The sequence below is a fragment of the Phyllopteryx taeniolatus genome, chromosome 9, assembly GCF_024500385.1.
Source record: "Phyllopteryx taeniolatus isolate TA_2022b chromosome 9, UOR_Ptae_1.2, whole genome shotgun sequence".
Lineage (NCBI taxonomy): Eukaryota > Metazoa > Chordata > Actinopteri > Syngnathiformes > Syngnathidae > Phyllopteryx > Phyllopteryx taeniolatus.
The window spans coordinates 19,044,090-19,062,343 of record NC_084510.1 but is presented as its reverse complement, the minus strand read 5'-3'; the positions used below and the strand labels follow the sequence as shown (position 1 = coordinate 19,062,343).

General features: G+C 39.8%; 1 protein-coding gene across 1 annotated transcript; it reads right to left on the bottom strand.

Annotated features, from left to right (window-relative positions):
• Nucleotides 1-1,764: 1,764 nt before the first annotated feature.
• Nucleotides 1,765-18,121, bottom strand: LOC133483672 (prostacyclin synthase-like). Its single transcript, XM_061785189.1, has 10 exons — nucleotides 14,790-18,121; nucleotides 14,557-14,680; nucleotides 12,300-12,475; nucleotides 10,734-10,877; nucleotides 9,412-9,539; nucleotides 7,220-7,401; nucleotides 4,377-4,530; nucleotides 3,502-3,683; nucleotides 2,172-2,323; nucleotides 1,765-2,070 (listed from the first exon to the last, which is right to left on the bottom strand). The coding sequence occupies exons 1-10, from the start codon at nucleotides 14,855-14,857 to the stop codon at nucleotides 1,923-1,925; spliced, it is 1,458 nt and encodes a 485-aa protein (XP_061641173.1). The 5' UTR covers nucleotides 14,858-18,121; the 3' UTR covers nucleotides 1,765-1,922.
• Between the last annotated feature and the right edge of the window lie 133 nt (nucleotides 18,122-18,254).

Sequence of the window (18,254 nt, the reverse complement as noted above, 5' to 3'; positions counted from 1 at the left end):
CTCTCGAGACAAAACAGGGGTAAACATACTTAACTGTTGTGTTCTACATGGACACGGTAGAACACAAGAACACGAGAGTCTATTAAGCACGGTCACGGTCCAGCCACACAGCACCACCGTAACCATCCTCAATGGGTTGACAAGTTTATCACCCATCTAATATTGTTCATTGATTGTACATTCCAAAAAACAAAACGTCAAACCGCTAGCAATGGCTAAGATCGGCTTGTTAACTGTTCATATTCGTACAATGCATGTCTCGTGCAGTTCATGTTTGTGAGGGGTGCGGCTTTGGTCAGAGACGCTGGGGGAGGAGCTTAGTCAAGTGAAGGCTTTTTTTTTCGCAGATCATTTCACTCATGTACAAACGTACTTCTATCAACACATACTGACAGTTTTAACAAATATGACAAAAAGTGATTTTGAAACTTCCCCTTGAATAACGGCTCATAAATATTCTGATGGGTCACCGATTTTTCCGTAACACCTGAACAGTTTTTCTGTGCAACGGGGGAGTGTGATATACAGTTCAATGAATCAGTCCAAAACAAGTTTGTGAACAATTTGGAGCCATTTAAATGGATGGAAATTGAGTTAATCCATACCAGCCCTGGAAACAAGTTGTGTTTACCTTTTTATGGGTTTAGTTAAAAAGAAATATAGAAACATGTTGCCTACAGGTGGTAGATTTTTGTCAACGTAAACTGCATCGTGAGATCAGAACCGCCACTTATGTTTAGCCACTTTGTTTTGTTTTTGTGTACTCTACATTTCTAGTCACTATTCAACAGCACATGGCCTCACAATATGTATGAGACAGTACACTGCAGGAGCTGCCAGGAAGTTATTAGCAGCTTCCCACGAAATATACAAGTCTAAACTTTTCCACTCACTCTCCAAACAGTGGGCATGTGTGTCACTGTGAGAGATGCGCACTTTCATGTTTAAAGTACAGACAGTCCTGCTCTGCACGTGAGCTCGTCGCCAGTTAACATAAAGTAACATGTTTCATCATTGACGTCATGTGGGAGACATCGAGTGTCGGCATCCGAGCACATCCAGGAGGGGGCATTCGGTCAGCGCAGGGGGCACATTCTCCTGCTAAATAAATGCGTGTACGCTCACACATTTAGTGTTACGAACAGTATGCCACGGCAGGCATCGGGTAAATTAAACACATTGCTTATCTTGAGAGGAGTTGAGGTGTAGACTGTGGGCATTTTCGGGTGAAGTCTCATTTACACCAGCTGAACCAACTAGGCCTTTTATTTTATGGAGTATAGGACGCCTGTGGTCTGAAAACACGTTTCTCAGAGTGGAAAATGAATTATCACATATTACCGTAAAGGAGCCAAATGTTAGGCCAAGTTTGAAAGCATTTAGCTCATCACCATTTTTCTTTTTTTAATTTTGATTATTTATTTATTTATTTTTTTAAAAAATATCTTTATTTCACTGTTAATGGCTAAAATAAAGTGATTTACACATAGATTAAGAAATATATAAAGCTTGGCATGAAAAGGCTACACTGCAGGGGGGCACAAAACTCATTTGAAGGGGGTTATCCCACCAATGCCCCCCCATGATGCTGAGGCTGGAGAAATATGTTGTGAATTCAGCTGTATTTATTAAATGTGGACAACGGAATAAGGACTTTTTAGGTGACTAATATTTACAGTTACACTCGGATCCACAATATTAGGAACACCCAAACCCAAAAATCACTGTCCTTACAAAACCAACGCAATAAAAGACGAAACAAAACACTTTACATTTAATTTATTTCATTTTAAAAACTATAAAACATCACAATATAAATATATAAAATAGGAAAGGTTAAAAATCTTTTTTAACACATTATGCTGTATCTAGCACATTTACGCTGACATGTACAAATAAATATGCATTTAGACTGTAAAGCCCTAATGCATGTTCCTGGCTTTAATGCGCACCATCAAGTTTCCCTTTGGTTGTAGCATCCCAAATCCATAACGGCTGGTGTCTATCTCCGGCATCTGAGCATTTATGTCACACAATTCCAAATCCATATCCAACACCAAGTACACAAACCTGAATAGGAGAGGGGGGGGGAAAAAATAAAAATAATGGGTTCTAGACTCGAATACTGTAATGGGAGGTCTTGATGTGCTTGATGTGTCCAGGACACTCACTGTCTGATGGTATTGATGGCAAACTGCTTTCCCACACAGCCATTGGTCCCCGCGCCCCACGGCATGGTGTAATATTTCAGCCTTCTGCCTCCTTTGTAAAAGTCCCTTTTAGCCGAGCCATCTTTATTCAGGAAGCGGTCAAACTGGAACTTCTGCAAACACATTTTCCGAGTTGTAACGTGTCGGATTTGTTGACACAAATCCCCTTCAACGTGCGCGTCATTATAAGTTTGAAAGTGACCTTGAGACGTCCTTCCCACGCCAATTAGCGGTGATTTTGTTTCCCTGTGAAGCTAATCCCTCAGCGGCACGCCACTGACCTCTTATTGGGGGGTGAGGGGGGGGACAGATTTGTGTGTTTGGAGTTCATCCCACCTCTCCCAAACTAATGCACATACTAAATATACTCTCAACTGCTACAAAGAGAATATAGCCTATTCGCGGTTCATTCTTTGCAAATTCACCAACTGGTTTTCTTTAGCTTATCCTCTGTTATTGGCTGAAAAACTCACTTGCAGTTTTTGTGCTTTTTCTATTTAGTTTTAGGATGGCGCCAAAGCCCTGTCTAAATGGGAGTTGGTCTCAAGGAAATATCCTAAAGGGACAAGCCAAAGGAAAAGAAGATACTGTAAATGATTTAGCAACCCTCTTTTAAGGTGATGTTACATGGAATCGGGCTCTAGGGGTGTCAAGAAGAATGTAGTTCTCTTTGAGACTTAAAAGGAGCTTCAGGACACAAAGAAACATTTCCTGAATCTCAAGACAATGTCCATGACAGACAAAAGCCACAGAAAGAAGAAACAGAGCCGAAGTCTTGAAATTTAGTTTAGCTCCCTTGACAAGGATTTTTGTATGATTGACTGTATTTTCTCCTGATCTTGGAACTGATGTTGTGTTCATTTGTACTTAGTTTTCACAGTGTTTGATGACTGCACAAGGTGTCTGATGGTACCAGTCTGCAAATAAAGTGAAGCATCTGCCTGTTCATTAATCTGAGTGAAACCGACAGATAAATCTTGACAGAGAGACAAACTTTGTATTTTGGGGGAAGAGGTTTTTCTTTTTTTTTTTTTTAGTCTGCATATGCACGTACTTGTGCACTTCATGTGCATTTTTTTGTAAATGAACTGAAAAAGGTTTTGGTATTATAGTTTGTGGCATACTTAGTTTATTTAAACTATTAATATAGGAAACCATGAACATTTTCAAAGGGGATGTCAATCCCACACGTTTTTTCCACTATTCGCGGTAGGTCTGAATAGCTGTACACTGTTGTCAACAAAGTTTTGGATGGAGTGGATACATTCGCAGAAGCAACAGGAGCGCTCACCTGCGGCTCTGGGTAAATCTCAGGGTCCATTTGAGGGCTGGTGAAGGGGAACAAGCACACCCGGTCTCCTTTTCGCAGATAGTACTCATGACCATTAGCCATTTGAATGGTCTTCTCCTGCACTACCTCTCTGGTGATGAAGGGGGCAGCAGTGAGTCGGAGTGTCTCCTCCAAGGCACTGTCTGGAGAATTGTTGCGAAAAAGTTGTCATGTTACTGTAACATAGTCACATATTTTAGACAATAAAGTCATTTTTCTTTCAAAGGAAAAAGTTGTAAACAACATTCTCATTCATTAAGAACAACAACATAGTTTGTTAGGATGTAAAGTTGTAATCTTCTGAGAGTAAGTCATATTTTCCAAGATAAAAACATAAAATAACGTCAAAGTTTAAAGAGGGAAGGAAGTCGTATATTAACAAGTGAATTTAAAAGAAATGCAACAAAAACATCCTAACTTTATTCATGCATAGATGTCAGCTCTATCATATCACATCAAATCTTTGAATCCGCCATATGTAATGTCATATGACCAAACTCAGAAAACGGGATAGCTGACTTCCTGTGTATACGGCTGTGGCTCAGTCGGTACAACAAAAGTAGGTTGCTAATATACTGGATTGGCCCAAAGCCAAGATAGAGAGGACTAATTGGTTTAATGTGTTTGTTTTATTGGCGCGCTGTTTCCATATGTGGGTATGCACTTTAAAAAAAAAAATTAAAAAAAAATAAAAATAAAAATGATTCAATATAATTTTTGGAAAATTATTTTGATGACCCCCAAGCTATGGCCCAGTTTGAAAACCACTGGTAAAGAGGAAATCTAAACTTCAGATGTCCGTCAGTAAACACAGTCGGATGGAGCCTTTCACCTACCGAAGACCGGAGTGTTCCCATGAGAGTGGAGGAGGGAAGCGCCTGATGTTTCCATCTGGGAAATCTGCTTGAACTCGCTCCTCACAGCAGTCAGCGCTTCAGGATTTGTCAACAAGAAACCCAAAAGCCAAAAGGCGGCAGGACCGACGTTACCCTGCGAGCAAACAAAAGGGAACAGTCACCATGCCGTTCTTTTTGTCTCACTCCGCTGTTGCATAGCAACAGCACAGGTGTTTGTTTGGCAAAGGCAAATAGGAGGACAATGTGGGGCGGGGGGGAAGAAAAATCTTAAATCAAAACAGTCCACTAAAAAACAGATTGTCCTTTGTCTCTGAATAGGCTCAAGTGCAAGTTTTGGCAAGTGCAGAAATGTTTTCAGTAAACTCAATTGAAGCCTGAGATTGTCTACCAGCTGTCTGCATCCATTTGGACAAAACCGTATAGTGAAGTGATGATGACATGATGAAAATACAGGGTGCCAACTGGAAAACTGGATTTGGAAAAGCCACCAAAAATTCAAAGAGAAAGGAAAAAAGATAAATGTGTGTTGCACATAATAAACATTTGAAAAGATTTGTGAAGTCAATTATAAAATCTATATTTGTTTGATATGATGTTAGAATTTTGATAAATCTTATTTATTAACATGAAGTCTATTTATTTAATTTTGTTTGCCACAGACACAGATATTCATATCATATTTTTTGGAACACCCTGTATAATATAGTTTAATGAATCTCCAACAGAAAAGGGGATGCTTGCGATTTTAAAAAAAACAAACAAAAAAAACACATTTTGTCACATTTTTTAGTCATGACTTGCTACTGCACACTAACTTGTTACCCCAGAAAATCACCTTATTTATAATGGAGTGTTTCTTCAACACTAAATGTTATCAGTATAAAGTTGTATTTTTTTGCAAGGCCGTGTGGGCGTGCCCGCGAGCCCGCGACAAATGATTGCCACCTCATACATCATCGTTCTATCTTTGATTGGTTGTTTTTCCTCAAGTGCGGTGGTTTCTTGGATATCAAATTAGAGGAACAAGATGGGGCCAGAGACATCAAATGTTTTCACAGGTGATATTTATCATGTATTATTGTCAAATCATAAAGATTGGTTTAACAAATATGCCAAAACGTTTTTTTTTATAGTTGCAAACTTCCCCTGTAAGCCATTAAAACTACATGATAAATGGAATTCATGTTTATGACACAAACATCAGCCTATGGTCAGGTACGACATGTTTAGAATGAATAACCTATTTCTGGTGTGAAAATGATCTTTATGAATACAGTAACATGTTCTAATGAAGCCTGTGAATACTTGACTGGCTCAAGTGTGACTCAGCGTCGCTTCAAAGTTGCGATTCAAAAGTTGGAAATAAAACGAAGGCGACGAGTGCGGAACAAAATAATGAGTAAGCTGCCTGTAGGGGGAAGTTGACATCTGATCAACACGTTGAATACAAAGAGGGCCTCCAGCAGGGCTGGAGGCAAGATGGAATGAGTCACGACTGGAGTTAAATGAATGTGCGTAGAGTTTTTACTCAGCGCGGCACACATCGTGGTCAAGCCCAATGATATTTTTGTGTCAAATTTGAATTCAAACAACAACAAAAAATGTGTTGTTGTTAATAATTCGGGGGGTGACACTCAAATTGACATTTGTCTACCTCAGGAGAAGTGCTACAATCATCCCATTCTAAATCCATCCTTCCATTTTCAACACCGCTTATCCTGGTTAGGGTCGCAGAGCGCCAGAGCCTATCCCAGCTGACCTCGGGTGTAAGGCGGACTACACCCTGAACTGGTCGCCAGTCACTCGCAGGGCACATATAGACACGGACACCCATTCGCACTCACATTCATACCGTCACTGAGTGGGGACTGAACCCACGCTACCCGCACCAAAGTCAGGCGAGTGCACCACTACACCATCAGTGACTGCTACAATCATTTCTGTATATAAAAGCAGTGGTGGGACATAAGGTACAAATCCCTAGGTGTACTTAAGTACGATCGATTTTTCAGGTATCTGTACACTGAAAAAAAGTCCTTTGAATTGACTTAATTTGAACATGTACATCAGTCGCACATTATTAAAGTGTGGAAACGAATGTATATTATTATAATATTTTTCAAGGAGAAGAGGGGAAAATAACATCACTTTACTACATTTTAAACATGTGCAACCGAAGCGCATGATCAAATGAAATACTTTTATCTTCAGTGTACTTTACTGAATATTTACATTTCGGACAACTTTGTACTTTTACTCCTTTTATTTGAAAACAGATCTGTACTTTACACTGGTACCCTTTACTTTGTCAAAATAGGCTTGGCACATTTTGATGTTTGTGGTTTAAAAAAACAACATGTAGCAAAACTGGACAATATTTATGACTTACTGCACCTCTGACCAAAAGGCAACACCTGCCTGCCTCTTTTTTCTTCCTGCTTAGATGAGATTTCAATTTTCCTAAATTCCAGTTGAATTTTTATTCAACTATTTTATTCTTTTTTTTCCCCCCACTTGGTTGGTTGCTCTTATATTCGTGTATATGTGGGAAGATTGCAGCCGTGAAAACCCAATTTATAAATATAAAATATCTATCAATCTATCTATCTATCTATCTAGCTAAGTACTGAGCAAGTACTTTTACCACCTCTGCATTAAAGGTAGAAAGTGAACAGTACTCTCATGTGGCAAGAGGAGAGTACTGCAGTTCACATTCAGTCAAGTTCGTCTGTTAGAACACACAATTTTGTTTCATCTCCATCAGGCTTTGAATGTTTCCTTGGCGCAAACACAAAACAGCTGCCTGCAGACCTCATGCTCACCTGAGTGGCCCAAAGTTGCAGGAGTACCGCCCGCCTCTGCGTCTCCTCGTCCGCTCCCTCCTGCTGCAGAAGTCGCCTATAGGCGTGAATCCACGCGTTTGACCCCGAGTCCTCCGGCTGACCTGCAGGGGCCAAAAGTTCCCACAACCTGTGACGAGCACTCTGGGCTGTCCTCCTCTCTTCTGTTTAAAAAAAAAAAAAAAAAAAAAAAAACGAAAAAAAAAAGAAAAAATCTTGAGTCACAGCAACACATTATGAGTTTGAACGACAGCGATTCAAAAGCCAAACAAAAGGAGAGCCGTCAGCAGAGGTAAAGGGGTGAGGAAAGATATGACAGTAACGCGTACGTCTGTGTAATAATATTATGACTGCACAATAATACTACAACTGGCAGATGTCCTGGTGAAGCTGACTTCAGACTGAAATAAACAATAATGGCGCACAGAGCAAATCAAGTATTGTGAACGTGTGGAGGCAGGCACAGCAGAGAGATGGGAAAATGTGAATCATATCAGCCAGGTGTGAAATGACATATTCACTAACCCCCATATATTAAGGCTCCCCCACACATATACAGGTGGATCCAGATAAATTGGAATACAAAAGTTTATTTATTTCAGGAGTTGAATTAAAAAAGTAAAAGAGGTTCATTCATCACATAGGAAAATGTGAAGGCCAATTCCTACCTTAAATTATATTTGAAAATCATGTTAAAAAATGTATACGTAATATTCAAATTACTTGAGGTTTGAGGGTTTTGTAAATAGGTAAGCTCATAATCATCAAACTTATATATAAAAAAAAAAATTGTGAAATATATATGACTACTTTTTTAATTGAACGACTGAAAAAAAAAAAAAAAAAAAGCTTTCCATAATATTCAAATTTATTGGGATGCACCTGTGCATATGAACTACCGGTAGTTGTTACTACTCTTTGCATGGGTAATTCCTCCTACTATTGATTGCATTGATCCTCAAGGTGCTTTCATGTGCTTTTTGTGTGTGTGTGTGTGTGTGTGTGTGTTGTGCACAGCATCAGTAGCTGGGTGAGCTTCATAAACAATATGACATCAAAGCACCAGGATAGCGTTTGAAGACTTGCCAGTGAGTACAGCAAAGAAAACAACATCTTGAAATCTTCTCTCTTTCGTAACCCACAACATTTTTTGACATGCCCTTTTGTTTTCGTTACATTCTGTAGTGTTCCCACAGCCAGAAGTTGTGGTTCAAAAGATAGCATTTTGTCACAAATCACTGAACTTATAAAACATCCAACAAACAAAATGTGCTCACAAGGGTCGCGAGAGTGCTGGAGCCTATCATCGGGCAGGAGGCTGGGTACACCCAGAACTGGTTGCCAGCCAATCGCAGGGCACATATAAACAAACAAACATTCACACTCACATTCACACCTACGGGCAATTTAGAGTCTTTTCAATCAACCTACTATGCATGTTTTTGGGATGTGGGAGTAAACCGGAGTGCCCGGAGAAAACCCACGCAGGCACGGGGAGAACAGGCAAACTCCACACAGGCGGGGCCGGGATTTGAACCCCGGTCCTCAGAACGGTGAGGCAGACGCTCTAACCAGTGGTTCACCGTGCCGCCTGCAGCTGACTAATTTACTGCAATTTCTTCTTTGGGTGTGTTTCTTTGTGCTGTATTATACCACCCCCAGGTGGCCAAAGCGCACACATCAGCGGGAGCAACACAATGTCCGGTTACATTCTATTTAATTATGACATTACTGTATGTTTTGACAAAGTACATGCTATTTTATTATTAAACAACGTTGAAAAAATGTTTGTTCGGTTCTTTTGAGAGGCTGGAACAGATTAATGTCATTTCCATTAATTTCAATGAGGAAGGATGATTTGAGATTCTGAGCGTGGTCAGAGAACAAATTAAACTCGGACCTCAAGGCGTCACTGTATCTAATAATTTCCCCGTGTTATTGTAAAGTGTGTTATTATCAGGACATATTTCTTGATTTGATTTCATTCAATTGTGCAAGTGAACTTAACGTTGTGTCTGCTGAGAGTAAATTGGCATATGGGAACCACAAAACAAGTGCAGTTAAGATGTCAAGGCAACAGAGTGGAGGTAAAAGATGAGTAAGAGCACCCGATGAGTCATGGCATGAAGTGGAGCGGATGGCACCTCCCATTAGGTGCTGAATTGAGTAGTTACCTGGCTTCAACGTGTTTCGTGCCAGCTTGGTTAGGAGGTTGTCAAACTTGCGGTATTCGTCATAGACGCTCGAAGGATCGGCACTGTTGTTATTTTGTTCCCCTCCGAAGAGCGTCAGGTAACCCGCCCTGCACATAAAAGAGTGGGGACATGCAGAATCTCAAACAGATAATGTGATTAACCTTCAAGCATTTTTCCAGTGGGACACACAATGTGTTACACACACAAAGGGGTCTCCCAGCGCTTGCACATCCGAACACGTTCCAGATGCTTCGTGGCCTGACGTCACCTGCCTCATGTTTGCCTTTTCATGTGTTCTTTTATCACGAAAGCACAGTTTCAATGCGGGCGGGCGAGCGGAAAGAAGTCATCGAACAAGTCCGCTAAAGAGTGGGGTCATCCTAAGTTTATCTTGGACTGTTTACAAACAAAGCAACACAGGCCTGGCTGGTATGTAAGCTGCAGTGCTATCTTAAAGACCACGTAAAGTGAATTCAGAGATTTGTTTCTAAACACCATAATACATGGTTTGAAGATAATTATCTGAGCGAAAGACTGACAACTATGGCATACTCGTCTATAGCGATATGAGTTACCCCTCCCCCACTATAAAAGAACTTGAGGGCCTTAGGCCCTCTAAATTGCGCGTAGGTGTGAATGTGAGTGCAGATGTGCCCTGAGATTGGCTGGCAACCAGTTCAGGGCAGACCACGCGTCCTGCCATGATGATAGCTGGGACAGGTTCCAGCACGCCCGCGAATAAGCTTGTGAGGATAAGCGGCTCAGAAAATGGATAGATGGATAGCTAGTTATGCCTACCCCCGGAAAATGCATCTTCCCTTCAGGTAGTCCACTGAAGTGGCCGCTTTAGAGCACCTCGCTGTCGGCCGTGAGTGCGCAAACATCACGGTGGGAAAGGAGGAAACACGAGGAGGAATGCAGAGTGGGGAGAAAAAAAATAAAATAAAAAATTTAAAAAAAAGCAGACTTGACAGCCAGTGTGTGGCTGAGGGTTGACGATGGTGTGACTACTTTAGAGCACCTCGTTGTTGGCCATTGAAGTGTGCACACGACACAAGGAAGTCGGCGGAAGAGAGGAACATTTTTGAAGCCTCATTTCAAATTACATTTGGCAAGGTTGTGTCAAAATGACACCACATTCATTTTCCGTTTACAAGGAATTCAGGGCTTCCCCCTTCTTATTAACATGGAGGCAATCATCTTTCGTTTAGCAAACAATCATTTCCGGTAATCAATCATCTTTTGTTATAGCGAGGCGTGTGCAGGAGTATGCCCGTGGGAGGGTGAAGACGTTTACTTACTTGAAGAGAAGGCAGTACGAGAAGTGGAAGAGTTCTGTCTGTTTCCAGTATTTCTGGTTTGGAGGCATCTCAGCTTTCAGCAAGGCCTCCAAGTGTCTGCTCATGGTGACATTTAGGGCGGCCAAATTCATTCCCTGGAAGTGCCTGCGGAGGTGAGAGGGGGCAAAGGCAGGTTAACTACTGAGCAAGAGCGAGAGCCTCCTGATTGATGGTGTTGTGAAAAAGTGGAATTACTCTGTGTCACAATAATATGGCTCAACCTATTGACTTTGCCCCACCTCCAGTTACTCTCAGCTAATGTAACATGGAGCTTTATTCTGTGCCTTTTCCATGACTGTAGAATCACAGAAAAGCACCACTCCTGAAAAAGTTCATTTAAAAGTATTGAATTAGTGTACAGTCACTGTTTCCCAACTACATCGCGGTTCGTCTTTCGTGTCGCCCAGTATATCGCACCTTTTTTAAGCGATCATTTTTTAAATAGGTTTTTACAGTATGCAGGCCTAGTGAATTTAGTTGCGTAACTTCAGTGTACTACCACATTATGCCACAAGATTGCAGGGCAGCACTGAGGTCTATTGGAAGAGATCAGCATCATTAGGCGCAAGAAGAAGAGGCAGGACAGGTCCTCAACTGAACTCCAACAGCGCAGGGAGAATATATGCCTGCATATTGTTTTATGTTCTATTTGTATGTGTTGTTGCTCTGTGTGTGTTAAAGCAGCAGTTGTATTGTATATGATTAACCCATTGTTGTATTAATATGATACTAAAATTCAAAACTATATAGAGAACAAGGGGTAGGACTAGATAGTTGTTTTTTTTACTTCTTCCTATTCCTTTTTGAACACGTAAACAGTGTCGAAAGATGACATTTATTGCTACTTTCTTTCCTTTTATTTTATTGTAAAGCTATATTTTCTGTTTATATGTTCAAATAAAGCTTTCAATCAATCAATTCCAGCAATATCAATGCTAATTTCCATTAGTTCGTCTATGGCGTTTTGCATTATAGGTTAGCATTAAGCTAGCAGACTTCCTTAGACAATCATTTGAATATTTCGTTAGACAATCATTTGAATATGGTTGAATATGTTGGTGCTTTTTTGTTTTGTTTTATGTGTAACCTTTACAGTAAACTTCGACTGGGAGTGTCGAAAAGCTAGAATCAAGCACGCTTTTCCTCTTGGAAAATTGTGCGAGTGAGAGCGTGCGAACAGGTGCTAAGGAAGACTTCAAATAGCATATTTTTGCACAAGCGTTTGATAAGGGGTAAAACTATTTAAAAAAAAAAAACAGTTTTTAAATGGTCTAAGAAAATGGTATATTTTCACCTTTTGTGGGGTGGGTGAGTAATGTATCCCCCGGCAATGAAGTGGTGTTCACTCCAATTCAGGTATATTCAACGTGAGCAATATCAAAAGAGGCGGCTCTAAAAATAGATCCATTTAAATGGGGAAGTAGGAGTGTTTTTAAGAAACAAGATGATTAGAAATGGAAATGAAAATAAAAACCTGACATGACCTCAGGCCCTCGGGCGGAGGAGGTGTAAGAGGCAAGGACGTACTGTTTCATCAGCGCTTTCGTGTGAACGGGTTGATGATGCGGCAGGCGCAGCTCAAAGATCCTCTCCATGAGCACAGCCGCGTAACGCTGAAAGTCCAGAGAGTCGCTGTCGTTGATCACACAGTCGTACGAGTGAGGATCCAGCAGCACGGTCACATAGCGCCCGACGACACGCACCTGGACACAGAGCAATTATTTCTTACTTGAGATGCAAATTTTGGAGCTACCATCTCATTCGCAAGTACACTACTAGGGCAAAAGTATTGGGACATCATGCCGCTATCAGCGGTGGGAAGCAAAGTATTTGCAGATTTCTCAGATATCTGGAGTACTTTGCTTTCGTATGACCTTTTACTTGTACTCCCTACATTTGAAAACACATATCTGTACTAGATTCTACTCCTTATTTTTAAATAGGTTGTTACTTTTTGTAACTTCCATGGATGATGATATGACGTAAAAAAAAAAAAAAAAAGAGACAGTAAATAGAGAGAGGTAAAGCAACAGTGAATGTTTTATTCTTCTCAGAATTAGCACAATATAAATAGTGGCCATTGCATTTACTGTAATTGACAGCTTTTGTACTTTAAGTACATTTCAGAGTCTGAACCTTTTTATTTTTATTGAATACAGGTCCAACAGTGAAACACAAACTCAGTGAGCGCACACACAGAGTAGCTGCTGTGGGCCACAGCCTACACCCAGAAACTCACGCAAACTTCCCAAGGTAATTTTTCAAATATATTTATGGCCTATATGTGTCTTTTATACACATATTTATTGTCACCATGACTTTACTACTCCATTTCTGTAGGTGAGTGATAGACTACGGCGAGTTACGACTTACGTACAAATACATGTTACATCGCTGCTGTAGAAGCAGAAACTTGTTGTAAATGGAGGACTCCCTATACAGTGAAATAATGTGGATCCCAGGTTGGACTTTTTAATTTTTAGTTTTCTTTTTTTCCCCACTTACTTTGGAAGTAACTGTGTATTAATTCATATTAGGTAACCAAACCGAGTTCCTTCCCACACGGGACATATTTGGTAAGGGACTTTCCTAAAAAGAAGAGATCACTGGCAAGATATACAGTAAGTGGAGTTTTGTGGCTATATTTTGTGTAATTCTGATGTTGAATTTTATTATATTCATTTTTGTACATGCAGTTGTAATGTTCATCCTCAGTCTCTTAAAAAGTGATCTGAAAGCCTCAAGCTGTGTTTAAAAACAGAATAAAAGGCCATTCTTAAACAATACATTTTCTTTATTTTTCTGAACTGTATAATCTAGAACATTGGGTCATGATAATGCGACATTTGGAAAATACAGGTCGCTCTGACAACAGTTGAGAACCACTGCATTTGAGCATTATAAGCATTTTGTTTGTGCTACTCATTTTTTAAATATATCATTAAGCACACCACTGTTGTATCTGGATTACTACTTTATTGTTACTTAAGCACACTTTTATTTCTCAAAGACTCTGTCATGTATACATTCTTGTAACATCCTTTATGTCTGTTTTGGACACACTATGTACAAAGCTAATTGATGCAAGAACAATATTAGACATGGCTTTCTTTATGAAGCAATGCTGTTGTACATTTACAACCACAATAATAAACATAACTCTAAATCTATAGATTACGACAGTGTTAATCAAAAACTGCACATGATTATCTTTGCAAAAGCAGACGATTTGATACAGCACTTGTGTTGAATTTCACTATTGTGTTATGGACGTGTATGTACTGTAGATGTATAGTGTATTCTGCAAAAATATTAGTACAATATACGACAAGCAACCAGTTCCTTAAAGTGAAAAGAACATGATTCAGTTTTTTAAGTTGGAACATGGAACCTGGGTTGGAGGAAGTGTATATGTCATTATCATCCTACAATAAATGTATTACAGCAGTCATGTAAAAAAACGGGAGTCTTTTGTTATACACAATTATCATCATATTGCTCCATTCATTCCAAAATATACATCGCTATTTTTTCCTTCTAATTTTGTGGATTCTATTCATATTCTATTCCATTTTCCCCTTTTATTATTTGTGTTGATTTTGATACTAAAGTGCTGAGACATTTCGTGTGAGTATATTGACAATAATCTTTTTCTTCACAATCTTCTTTCTTATTTTGTTGCCCTTTTTAAATGGTTGTAAAGCGATTGTACAAGTTTACAAGCCGATAAGTTGGAAGTGTCAAATATTTGCGCATTCCTATAACGGGACTATGTTGTACTCACTGTAAAGATGTCGCCATGCTTCTGCTTCATTCGATTCAAGAACTTGGCTGCATCTTTCCCGAATTCAATTGCATGGCCCAGCCACGGGATAGCGCCTTTGTCTAGAGGTGGATCACTCTCGGACCTGAAGCACAGAATTAAGGTGTAAAAAATAAATCCAATAATAATAATAATAATAAAAATAATAAATACATAAAAACGAAATAGGTCTTTACATGTAGATATAAACCAACCTGGATCTCTGCGTAAGGAGGAAGAAGAGCAACACCACTTGGACCAGTAGGAAGACAGTCCAGATCATCTCGCGTGTTGACCTTCTCGTCGTCGAGCGCGTGTGCTCAGCGGCGCGGATGTCACTTGCTTTAAAAGGCACTTCCGAGGAGGGGAAAAGAAAGAAAGAAAGAAAAAAAAAAAAAAAGCAATCCGGCGTCACGGTTGCTCTCCAGCGACTTGGACTGAGTCACGCGGGGTGAAGTCATGTGAAATAAAGAGGAGGCACATTCATTGATGCCCATTTAGCGCTTTTGTTGCTTTTCTGATTACCCTAACAACGATTTTTGCGATTTCTTAGCAACACATGTAAGTAGGTAGTATTTAAATGACATTGGAAACTTTGAGCCGAAAACAAACGCACGCATTTTCCCTCTGTACAACTTTTATAGTCAATTTTCACGTTCTACTGGCAGATCATTTTGCTTAAATTAAGTAATACAGTTTACATTTGGCCCTGTCTTTTGCTAAAACCAGTTTTTGCAGCGCTGCAACTTTTGAAAAGTGACTCAAAAGCTAAAACACTTAACTTTCCTTCAAAATGACTTACTTTTGAACGACTTGTTTAAGAAATACAGCAAAATTATAGTCTTCATTTTGCTTAAAGTAATAGATTCCCATCCTCACGCCATCGCCATTAATAGGAGTCATCACAAAAATAAATACTCATGTATGTACATATCTGAAAATAAGATGACTTTTTTAAATCAATAAAATTGTCACTATTAGTGAGAAAATTAATCACCTCCCGCCATCAATTTCCTCAAGCTCGGTAAGCTTTAAGGAAGAGAAAATGACAAATGCATACATGAGCAGTTCTTGTCCAATTATCCTTTCAGAGCTCTACGGTTTCCTCTCCCCCAAGCCCCTCTTCTTCCCCTTCAAACTCTTCTGCGTGCCTGCTAGACCCAATCCCTACTCATCTACCTAAGGATGTCTCGCCACAATGACTGACACTGCTGTGCTTACACTGGCAGGAAAAAGTATGTGAACCCTTTGGAATTTCTTACATTTTTTGCATAAATTGGTCATAAAATGTGGTCTGATCATCTAAATCACAAGAATACACAGTCTGCTTAATTATTACCAAACCTTTTCATATTTGTTATAGTGCATAATGTAAACATTTACAGCACAGAAGGAAAAAGGGAACCTTTGGATTTGATAACTCTTTCACCCTCCCTTGCTGCAATAAACTCAACCAAATATTTCCTGTAGTTGAAGATCAGACATGCTGGAACAAATGCATGGGAAATGCATTGTATTTGTGTGCATTGCTGACAAGTCACGTCATCGGGTGACGCTTTTGCACAAGTTTATGTGTTTATGTACAACATAGTTTAGAGACAGACATGTTTTGCTATCACTCCTCCCTTTCTCTGGACTAGATAACTCACCCGTAACGTGAGGTGAAGTATGGTTGTTACCACGGTTCATGCTGTGACCAAGCAGACCTTGTATCACCGGACCTTCTTTGTTCAATGTGAAAAAACGACGAGCATTTTTGAGATACCCAGCATTGCCGTGGATGTGAATTTTTTGTCTTTTTCTCGTCACCATAGTGACCCAAAACATTACCGTGCACGACAATCAGGATAATTTTTTTGGACCATTCCTCTTTACAAAACTGTTACAGTTGAGGACATTTCCTGGGATGTCCTGTGTGACTAGGTCTCTTGAGGTCATCCCACAGCATCTCTATCGGGTTAAGGTCAGGACTTTGACTGGGCCAGTCCAGAACATGTATTTTCATCTTCTGACGCTATTCTGTTGTTGATTTGCTTCTGTGTTTTGGATCAGTCGTGTTTAAACACCCATCCTCTTTTGAGCTTCAACTGTTGGACAGATGGCCTCGAGTTCTTCTGCAAAATATATTGATAAACTTATGAATTAAATTTTACATTGACGATAGCAAACTGTCCAGGCCCCAAGGGAGAAAAGCACACCCATACCATGATGCTCCCACAACTTCACAGTTGGGATAAGGTTGGTGTGCTGTGCCATTTTTCCTCCACACATGGCATTGTGTGTTCTTCCCAAGCAATTCAACTTTGGTCTCGTCTGTCCACAGAATATTTTGCCAGTAATGCTGTGGAACATCCAAGTGCTCTTCAGCAAACTTCAAGCATGCAGCAATGTTTTTTTTTTTTTTTTTTTTTGGAACAGCAACAGTTTCCTCCGTGAAGTGGGCGCTCCTCATTCATTATTTAATGGCGTTAAAATGAACAAGAGATTGAAGAAACAAGGGTGGTCCAATCATTTCTTTCCATAACTGTAGATTGCTTTGCACTGAACTCAAACAGCACTGTCAGACAGTAACCTTGTACCACCTATGACCAAGATTTATCATTCAACTGTCACAAAAAGTGTTGAGAGCATTTTTTTCCACTTGCACGTCAGAAAAATCAGAATTTCTTGTTGATGCTGAAAAATTACTACAAGTGAAATGTGTGTGTTCGTTGTTTTTAGCTGCCTTTAAAAAAAAATAATAATAAATAAATCCATAGGAGAGGCAGCTCTGTTCAAAAGGAAGTGCATTCCACTGTTTGTGAGCAACAGACTGTAATGGGCCTGGTGGTTAAGCATGTCTGCTGCACAGTTCTGAGGTTCGAGGTTTAAATCTCAGCTTCAGCTTTTGTAGGTTATCCCCATGGTTGTGTGGGTTTTCTTCAGGTACACCAGCTTCCTCCCACATTTCAAAAACATGCAATTTTTTTTTTTATTAAGGACTCCGAATTGTCCTTAGGTGTGAGTGTGAATGGTTGGTTTTCTATATTGTATAGATTAAATTGTCAGTCTAAAAGGTGGTAAGCAGACAACAGTGACCCAATAGTACAACAAAAAGGCAAGCTCCACCAAGTAGTGAGAAGCCTGACGATTGAAGGTTCTTTAAGTGAATTAAAATTTTGTACTGGATCCTATAATTAGCAAAGACCCAGTGAAAGACAAAAGCCGAGTGGCGACATTCTGGACTAATAGGCAACGGTCTAATGAAGTGTTGTTGAAATAGGTGGAGAGAGAATTCCAACTGTCAAGACGTCAGGAGACAACAGTGTGACAGAGCTTTTCTAGTTCAGAATGAGAAAACCTAAAATAAAATTAAAATAAATAGCAATAACAACAAACCAAGTTCAGAAATATTTTCAGGTTGGAAAAAGCAGGAACTGGTTAAGAGTTCTGTGTTAAAAAGCATGGCCTGATGGAATGTGACCCCGAGGTTAGGGTACGTTTAAACAGCATATACAGTACTCCTTATAAACAACACTGGATCCTCTTAGATCCTAGAAATCCTCTTACAGGAAGCTAATGTTGCAGCAAGAAAATAAACTATAGAGTTAGTTTTGTTGCTTTGTACACCATTAGAAGTGCCCGAATATTACTACATGCAAATCTTCATTTACACTACAGTCGAACAATGGCACAGTGAC

Bases quoted from the DNA above. Each gene is read 5' to 3' on its own strand.
- LOC133483672 (XM_061785189.1), bottom strand. From the start codon at position 14,857: ATGATCTGGACTGTCTTCCTACTGGTCCAAGTGGTGTTGCTCTTCTTC. The intron at 3,684-4,376 runs GTAGGTGAAAGG...ACAATTCTCCAG, and splicing joins TGGGAACACTCCGGTCTTCG to ACAGTGCCTTGGAGGAGACA. The intron at 2,071-2,171 runs GTGAGTGTCCTG...TCTCCTATTCAG, and splicing joins GCCATCAATACCATCAGACA to GTTTGTGTACTTGGTGTTGG.